We start from the raw sequence: 9,207 nt of genomic DNA, 5'->3' as shown, positions 1-9,207 counted from the left end.
CAGATAAGGTGTGGGACATGGGGAAAATTATGTACGTGTTGCTGCCTCACAAAGTCTCAGAGAGGTAGCTGAATGCATATTTTCATTTCCGGCAACAAGTCCATTTATTTTGACAGACCCACAAGCAGACAAACAGCATGCAAGTCACTTCTGCTCTTAGACCCCCCAAGTCATGGTGGAACAAAAAGAAACATCCATGCTCAGCCCTACTTTGGCCGCATCCCACAATCCTTTAGTGCCGTTAGAGTTTATTAGTAAATTACTAAATTTATTAGTAAAAAATTCTGGAAAAATGTCCACTTTTCATATTTTGATAATGATAATAAATGACCAAAAAAGGGGACTGTACATGAGATGACGTTTTATCTGCTGTGGTCGTTAATAAAGTTGAATGGAAGTTGACTATTTTATACGGTGCTCTGACGAGCAGCAGAAATGTGAATGTATGTGAATGTATGTGAATGTAATATCATTGAAAAATGTCTCAAAGTTGGACTTGCAATCAAAAAGAAAAGTAACAAATAAAGGATGATTAATGTCTGTTAATTACAGCTAATTTTCTACGTCACAAATACTTAATCGTTTTCATTAAACAACCTTTTTTCGTCTCCTGCTAATTCACAACATTTTGAATAAAAAAATACTCAGAAATGCAGTTTGAATTTTAATTATCTTTATACATGTCTTCCATAGTCAGAAAAAGGCCACAAAAACATGTTAAAAAAACATTTGCTTTGAAGTGGGTCTAATAGAAAAAACTTGAGTGTAAATGTTTTCTTTTTTACTTTTTACATGACTACATGTATTGTAATCTGTGAAAAGTTTCACATTTTTAGGTATCATCAGGGTTCTTAAGAGAGAACCTAAAAAGTCCATACAGCTGACACCAAAACAGTCAGAGTCTGAGAAAACAAAGAATGTTGTCCAGCTAAAACCAGACTTTGAAGACTTAAGATCAGGTCTGTAACTGTTTGGGAAAACAATCCACCTTGATTCTGGGATGAAAAACCATTAGAACTCATCTTTGATCTGAAACTGAGGCTGCTCCTCTGGTTGGAAGTCTGGGTTAGGGCTTCCATCAGCACTGAGGATCCGGGACGCAGTGTACCCCACGATAGGATACTTGGCTTTGTATGTGCCCTCAAAAATGTTCTGCAGAGACTGGAGCTGCTCCTCTGTGAGGCCGGTCTGCAAGAAAAAGAAACTTCCTGTTTTTGCTTGTGGTTTGAATATCATAACACTCATAAAGCTATGACAGTGCAGAGTTTCCAAATGCAACAACAGCAATGCATGCGTTTCATTGTTATTCCTTTAGCAAGTCAGACTCCGGAGCTGACCCCTCTTGTTGAGAGACAAGCGGCAAGAATTGGGGAATCCCTTAGTGGAGTGGTGACTGAGGCGCGGGGGGACGCCGACGCACCAGATGCACCGGGTGACCCCCCCCCAAAAGCCCGCAGAGGTCCAACAGGACGGCTCGAGGAAGTCTGAACCGGCTCATAAGCCACTCGTCCTCGTTTGCCAACAAGTCTCCTTGCTGTCTAAAGATGCGTTCACTCCGAATTCTTCCATTTGCCACATCTTCTAAGAGCGCAAGATCAGCCATTGTGCGTCATTACGCATTGTGATGGGGCATTTTATTTCCATCCATTTAATTACATCTGACAAGCTACAGATGTCGGTAATAATCGACGTGGAAATGGGAAATTGATCAGCGCAAATGTAATTTCTTGTTGCTTTCTGAATGGTTGAGACATACGCCATACATTGTTTTATCGAAAATAAAACAAACTAAAGGCATATGTATGAATACCATAATTCTGTAGCTTATGAAGAAATGTTTTACTATGTAAAAGACTTTCCACAGTGGACAATTAATGCATCTCTCTCTATCTATCCATCTGTCTATCTATCTAATTGCACCTATATCTGCTCCGCCAGACAGACACATTGAGGCCAATATCAGTTTTGTACATTATTTCGTTCTGTTAACAATATTATTTATGAGGACGAATTGCACAACATGCCAATATTGCAGAACATATTTCACTTTTCTTTCTGCAAATAAGTGTTCATTTGAATTTCTGTTGTAATTTTCGTTTGATTTTTTTTTTTGTTTGTTTCACTGCTGATCGATCAAACGGGTGTTCGTGTAGCTGTTAATTGTAAGACTTGCTTTGTGAAGTCTTCATGTTATTTCTGAGAGGCAGTATTGTCATTTTCACTTTCACGTGTTTCTTCCATCTGCCGACGGCGTCGCCGTTTCTCATTTCACCCGTTTTTGTGCGTACGCCTGGGTCAGAGCTTGCGTGAAGGACCGCACATTTTCCCGTCAAGTTTGCTTTTTATAAATCTCAACTATTGCGTAGAGCAGGGGTCGGGAACCTATGGCTCGCGAGCCATATATGGCTCTTTTGATGGTCACATGTGGCTCGCAGACACATTTTTATTTTTTTATTTTTCATTAGACCAGTCCTTCTCGGGCGCGATGCGATGCCAGAGGCGCACAGTAGTAGCGGTGCTTGGAGAGAAGGATCTGCGCTAGCATTATCACTTTACTATTATCTATTATTTCACAGAGTTTGTACCACCCGGAAACCTGTGAATTGCCGTGCCTAAAACTGCGCGCCCCCGTCTCTGAGAAAGAGCGCGCAGTAGCGGGGACGGGATGTGAGAGGGAGAAAGCAGAGGGTGAGGGTGGAGTTGTGGGCTCGGTCAGTAAGGTGAATCGCGCAGGGATTGTAAAAACGTAAAACCTGCTGCCTGTCACTCACTACAGCGAGTGAGTGTGTGTTTGGCTCCCCGTCTGCATGTGAGCAGTCTGTCTCACATTTACAGAACATTCAGACCTATGATCACGTTTAAAGTATCAACGCCTGCATGAAGCAGAAACTCACCACGTATCAACCAGACTAAACCATCAGCAAAACTACCACGAGAAATACTCATCATTTATTAACAACAGCATAACAATGTTATTAAAAATAATCCACAGACTTATTGTCCTTTAAAAGTGTTGAAATTATATCAAATGCACACATTCACTTGAATATTTAGTTTTAAACATATTGTCGCGGACTGAGTTTAACTTGGCTGTTGGGCCGCGTTAAAAGTTCTGGAGTTCCTTGAACGCATCAAGCAGAGATCTGATTGGCTCTTAGTTCTGTCGCTCAGCCTGTTGTTAGTTAATTTGGACCAATGGGGTTCAGCTATGGGCCGAATAAGGGAAATGGGAGGGCTGCAGCGGGAGCAGGGGAATATAAAGTTGGGAGAAGCGCTCTCCTCTCGGCGGGAGAGATTCAGGAGCTGCTGAATTAATTTACGGCATTTGTTACAGCCTGCATTAACCAGAATAAAGAACCTTAAAAGAGGTTAAGTCTCAGTGTGGGAAAAGGACACTACATTATTGTATGGCTCTTTCGAAATTACATTTAAAAATATGTGGCGTTTATGGCTCTCTTGGCCAAAAAGGTTCCCGACCCCTGGCGTAGAGAGTGGCGTACGCCTTCTTTTGTGCGTACGCAACGTTTATAAATGAGGCCCCTGGTGACTGTGGAGGCTATTTGAGTCCAGTGAACTCATTGTCATGTTCAAGAAACCAGTCTGAGATCATTCCATCTTTATGACATGGCGCCTTATCCTGCAGAAAGTAGCCATCAGAAGATGGAACACTGTGGTCATAAAGAGATGGACATGGTCAGCAACAATACTCAACGTTGGAACCAAGCTCAATTGTTACTAAGGGGTCCAAAGTTTGCCAAGAAATTATACCCCACACCAAGGACGTGCACAGGATTTTAAAGGGGCAGGGGCTGGGTTATCAAGCCTTCAGGTAAAATTCACAGATTAATTATTTATAATATCTTTTTACTAATTTGATATTTTTATATATATATATATATATATACAGTGATCCCTTGCTATAACACGGTTTACTTTTCACGGTTTCGCTACTTCACGGATTTGCATCGTGCATTGTGTTCTGCATTCTGATTGGCTAAAAAGTCACTCAGCTTCTTCTCTACCTGTGCGTCAATAATGTTGCAGTTTAATATGTACACGTACGTAAAACAGCTTCCAAATTTACATTATGTACGTGCAAATTCTCTTGATGTTGGCATGTCGGTGTATAAGGATGTTTTTGATGTTTTTGGGAAGAAGAAAAAAGAGCGACACCAACTGCCGATCACTATGTTCTTCTTCCCCCGAACAAACACACCTGCAGCTGCACCGCGGGCTGCAAAAGAAGAAAACACTGCAGAGTAAAGTCAGGATGCAGCGGCTCAGTCTGGACTTAATCTGGACTTAAATACACCCGAGTCACTATTTGTCCCACTGTACTTTTTTTAATCATTATTTTATAATGACAATTCTTCGGGTCGCGGTGGGCGGGGCTAATCTCCGCGATTTGAAGCCTTCTGTTCACATTGATGATTAAAATTATTATTTGACAGTCACAGTACAGAACAGAGAAGTTATTTGTAGAAAAAAACGTTTCTAAGGTACTTTTATTGGTGAAACAAATGCTTGAGCCTGTAAAATGGTTTGTTCTGTCTTTTCAATGTATAATAGAGTATTTAATTGTATAATAATTGTTAAAAGATATAGAGGCTTCTACTTCACGGTTTTTGCCTATCACGGGTTCTTTCTGGAACGTAACCCCCGCGAAAAACAAGGGTTTACTATATATATATATATATATATATATATATATATATATATATATATATATATATATATATATATATATATATATATTACTCTTTTCACCAATTACCATTTTATATCTGTCTATTAATGTTTATTTATTAACTTATTTGGTTATTACCTATTTTTACCTATTTTTACTTTAGGCGCTGGTGACCAGGGTAATGACCAGTCACCAGCGCCTAAAATAGCCACCTTAACGTGGTGGAGGAGTTTGAGAGCTTGAGTGATCCCAGGAGCTAAGCTGTCTGGGGCTTAAGCCCCTGGTAGGGTCTCCCATAGGGTCTCCCATGGCGAAAGGTCCTGGGTGAGGAGTCAGACAAAGAGTGGTTCAGAAGCCCCTTATGGAAACGCCGCTCATGAAACTTGGAACAACATTGCTGTTTCCGTCCTGGCCTTGCCAGTTTGTGGGAGTTTGCTCATCCAGTCCATATGTGTTTCGTGGATTTGGAGAAGGCATTCGACCATGTCCCCGGTGGTATCCTGTGGAGGGTGCTCTGGGAGTAAGGGGTCCAGGGAGCTTTACTGAGGGCTGTCCAGTCTCTGTATGACCAGAGCAGGAGCTTGGATTGCATAGCCGGCAGTGAGTCGGACCTGTTTCCTGTGCATGTTAGACTCTGGTAGGGCTGCCCTTTCGACTCTGCTCTTTGCAGATGATGTTGTCCTGTTGGCTTCCTCAAGCCAGGACCTCCAGTGTGCATTAGGGCGGTTTTACACCCCAGTGTGAAGCGGCTGGGATGAGGGTCAGCACCGCTAAATCTGAGGCCATGGTTCTTGACCGGAGAAAAGTAGTTTGCCCTCTCTGGGTAGGATGAGTTACCCTGCCCCAGGTGGAGGAGTTTAAATACCTTGGGGTCCTGTTCAGTGAGGGAAGACCGGAGCGTGAGATTGACAGGTGGATCAGAGCAGCATCCGTAGTTATGTGGTCACTGTACTTGTCCATTGTGGTGAAGAAAGAGCTGAGCCAGAAAGGAAAGCTCTGAATTTACCGGTTGGTCATCGTTCCAATACTTACCTATGGTCATGAGCTACGGGTCATGACTGAAGGTCCGAGGTTCGAAATGCAAGTGGCAGAAATAAATTTTCTCTGTAGGGTGGCTGGGGGCTCCCTTAGAGATACGGTGAGAAACTTGGTCCTCTACGGAGAGCTTGGAGTAGAACAGCCTCTCCTCTCCATCGCCAGTTGAGGTGGTGTTACGGCTGTGGCCGTGTTTGGTTTTGTTTGTTCTGGGTTTTGTGTATTTTCTTTTTTTTACCAGAGTGGGACTTCATTGTTTTTTGTGGATCTTTGTATGTGTGTCTGATTATTTTCAGGTGTGGTCCATGAAGGCGTGGCTCCTATTGGACCCAAGCTGGTGGAGGCAGCCTTCAAAAGCACCTTGTGGACCTCCAACCTGGGAGAAGGGAGCTTGGCTGCAACCAGTCTCCACTGCAGCTCGGCCCTCTTCTCCATTTTTGTTTTGTAGTTCCCCACCTGTTTTGTTGTGTGTTGCTCTTTAGTGTTGTGTTTTAGTATTTTGTAGTTCTTGTGGTTTTATGCCCACTCTGTTTAGTCTTTTGGTTTGTAGTTATGTTAAGTGAACCTGTAGGGGTGAACTGCCATTTTCTTTGGTACTTGTTTTCTCCTGTTTTGTTAGTCTAGGGAGGTTAGTGTTTTGTCATTGATTTCCCTTTTTGTTCATTTACAGGTAAGATTACATTATTCAGTTAGGTGGGGTTCACCCTGAAGCCTTTTTGGTTCACTTTTAGTTATTGTTGGTTGCTGTTAATGTATTTGTAAATACATTTGTTATACCTTTGTATGGAGACATTTTTTTTGTGTTTTTGTTGAGTCAAGTCAATTTGGTAGCCAAAACTTTACTTTTTATGTTATGCTCCTCTGGGGCCCCCAGACAATGAAAAGGGGCGTAACAGGTGGCTTGGGCATCTAGTTCAGATACCTCCTGAATGCTCCCTGGGGAGGTGTTCCAGGCATGTCCCACTGGGGGGAGGCCCCGGGAAAGACCCAGGACACGCTGGAGAGACTACGTCTCTCGGTTGGCCTGGGAACATCTCGGGGTCCCCCCAGAGGAGCTGGAGGAAGTGGCCGGGGCGAGGAAAAAGTGTGCATGTTTGCATAGACTGCTGCCCCCGCGACCCGGCCCCGGAAAAGTCGAGGAAGATGGATGGATGGTTGACTCTTATTGAAACCAAACTTTTGCAGTGAAATGGTAATGATGTTTCTTGTTGTTTTTTTCTATTTGTTCATGAATGGCAAGTTCTATCGTAATCACAATATTGATCATTAATATCCAAAATCGCGAGTTTTCCTCACATCGTGCAGTCCTAGTTCCTACTGTTGATTGTAGTAAATTAGAGCGCTCTGGACCTGATATTTTGTTCCCATTTGTTCGTTGTTTTCTTAATTTGTTTAAGATGGGGAAAAAACCTTGGTGGTGTCAACGTAAGGTTTGAAGTCTGTTATAATAAAATACTTCATAAAGCCATTTTTAAGTTGTTTTTTGATCTTTTACTGGGCCACGATGTCCCAAATTTAAATAAAAATCCCTTCAAATGAGGCTTTTCAATAACTAGGTTAAAATAATTGTGATTAAAAATAGATTAATTAGATCAATCATTTACAGCTCACGATTAATTAATTACACACAAAAAAATTGCATTAATGAATTAATAAACCCACTGGTTTTTGTGGAGTGGGAGGGGCTGGGGCTAAGCGCAGGTTTTTGGAGGAATACTAAGAAATGTGTGAATGGTTTAAAATACAGCTTCGGGGTTGTTTGTGAGCAACGAACATTGTTATAATACACTTTACAGCTCCAAAAGTTGATTATGCATGATGAAGGCCCTTTAAAAACACAGCAATGGTCCCAAAATGACATCTGCATGTTTATCGGGCCTAAATGTGACCTATCCCACTGCTGCATCTGGGAACTGTTCAATAGGGAGGCATTGACACTTTGCTACAACCCAAGGACAGAATCAAACCTGCTACCCCCTGGCTGTGAAGGCAGACACTATGCCCTGCGTCATCAGCAGTGAGCCTCGGTGTCATGTGACTGAAGGACTGCATGTGAGAGGAAGACCAAAGAGGAATGTAGAAGAACAAACAAAGCATGTGCGCCCAGACAGAGGAGGCGACAGAGTTTTTGTCCGAGGAGCTCTGAAACAGACATAAAGCTGGCGCTTTGACTTTAAAGATGTGGATGTGACGCTGTCTGCGATGAAGACTCCCTTCACAGAGACGGCAGGCTGACGCCAGGTCTGCTAAAGTTGTTCATAGCTTCATCCAGAGCAGCTCGCTACATGCAAACTTCTGGGTGTGGTTTGGAGGGCAGGGGCATGATGATAAGATCAGGCGTGTTGATGTGACTCAGCACTGGTCACGTGAATCTGAGATTCACACCTTAGGGGGGGGTTTGCAACAAAGTGTCAGGTCCACGCAGGTCTGAGCAGGACTGCAGGTGAGAGGAGGAGGAGGATGGTGAGGGGACCGCCCAGGACTGAACTCACAATATCCGATGTCAGATCTTCCGGGTTGAGGGACATCTTGGCCACCGCCCTGGTGGAGTCTTTGCCGGTCAGAGCGTTGTATGGAGCATTCTTGCCATAAAATTCTGCAAAAGTGAACAAACACAAGGTTTTTTTTTAATTAGAATTTTTTTTTTTCTGTGTTTAATGACAGTGAACCACTGAATTCACCTTTCCCCTTGGTGACATCAAACACCACCCCTTTCACTGCCATGTAAATAGGATGGTGCTCCTGAAACAAACCAACAGAGGAAAACGGTTACCACACATGCGCAGAGCGCGCGGGCCTCAGCCCCTCCCTCTCACCTCGCTGCCGTCATATTGGCGGAGCTCCTCCTCAGTGAACAGACGCACAGGTCGCGCTTCTTCGCTCTTTTTTTGAACTTGCTCAGCCAAAGCCGCCGACAGGAGGAGAAGCAGGAGGCCAGCCCGCGCGGTCGCCATTGCGGGGTGTGCGCCTGCGCCGAATCTGCGCCTGATGCTGCGGAAACTCCGCAAACACTCCCGGCGCTGCAGCTGGAGCCGCGTTCAAGTGCACTTGGAACATTTATGTGCCACCGCCCAAAAAGATTTAAAAAAAGACAGTTAAGCTATTAATTTAATATTATACACCAAACGAAATTATTTCACACTCACACTGCAGTTATTGCAGCAAATCGCGTAACAAACTAATAATTAAGCATATTACATTTCCAAAAATGTAATAAATATAACATAAATTTAATAATCAAAAACTCTTTGGATTATTTAAGGTATAATGGTATAAACAAAAAAATCTCTCTTCTAAGGTTCGTTTTAAAGTTCCAATTAAAGCGCCAAAACTAAATTATACCGTTTTTTTTCTTTTCTATTTCCTCTCTCTGTAAACTAGTTGTTTTTTTTAAACAGTTGCTTTGTTATTGTGCCGGTTGTTTCATGATCACCCCATAACGAGAAACTCTTCAGCATTTCCAAGCAAAACTTATTTAATCGGTC

General features: G+C 42.8%; 1 protein-coding gene across 1 annotated transcript; it reads right to left on the bottom strand.

Annotated features, from left to right (window-relative positions):
• Positions 1-79: 79 nt before the first annotated feature.
• nenf (neudesin neurotrophic factor) lies at positions 80-8,754 on the bottom strand. Its single transcript, XM_004082780.4, has 4 exons — positions 8,539-8,754; positions 8,404-8,464; positions 8,215-8,318; positions 80-1,188 (listed from the first exon to the last, which is right to left on the bottom strand). Exons 1-4 carry the CDS (start codon positions 8,674-8,676, stop codon positions 1,012-1,014), a joined length of 480 nt encoding a protein of 159 aa, XP_004082828.1. The 5' UTR covers positions 8,677-8,754; the 3' UTR covers positions 80-1,011.
• Positions 8,755-9,207: the final 453 nt, after the last annotated feature.

This window comes from Oryzias latipes, chromosome 22, assembly GCF_002234675.1.
Source record: "Oryzias latipes chromosome 22, ASM223467v1".
Classification (NCBI taxonomy): Eukaryota; Metazoa; Chordata; class Actinopteri; order Beloniformes; family Adrianichthyidae; genus Oryzias; species Oryzias latipes.
Note: the sequence above shows the minus strand (reverse complement) of the source record. Positions and strands in the feature narration are given on the sequence as shown.

Coding starts and splice junctions, on each gene's coding strand:
- nenf (XM_004082780.4), bottom strand. CDS start 8,676: ATGGCGACCGCGCGGGCTGGCCTCCTGCTTCTCCTCCTGTCGGCGGCT. Junction 8,319..8,403: donor TGATGTCACCAAGGGGAAAG/GTGAATTCAGTG, acceptor TCACTTTTGCAG/AATTTTATGGCAAGAATGCT. Junction 1,189..8,214: donor AAGATCTGACATCGGATATT/GTGAGTTCAGTC, acceptor TTTTTCTTGCAG/ACCGGCCTCACAGAGGAGCA.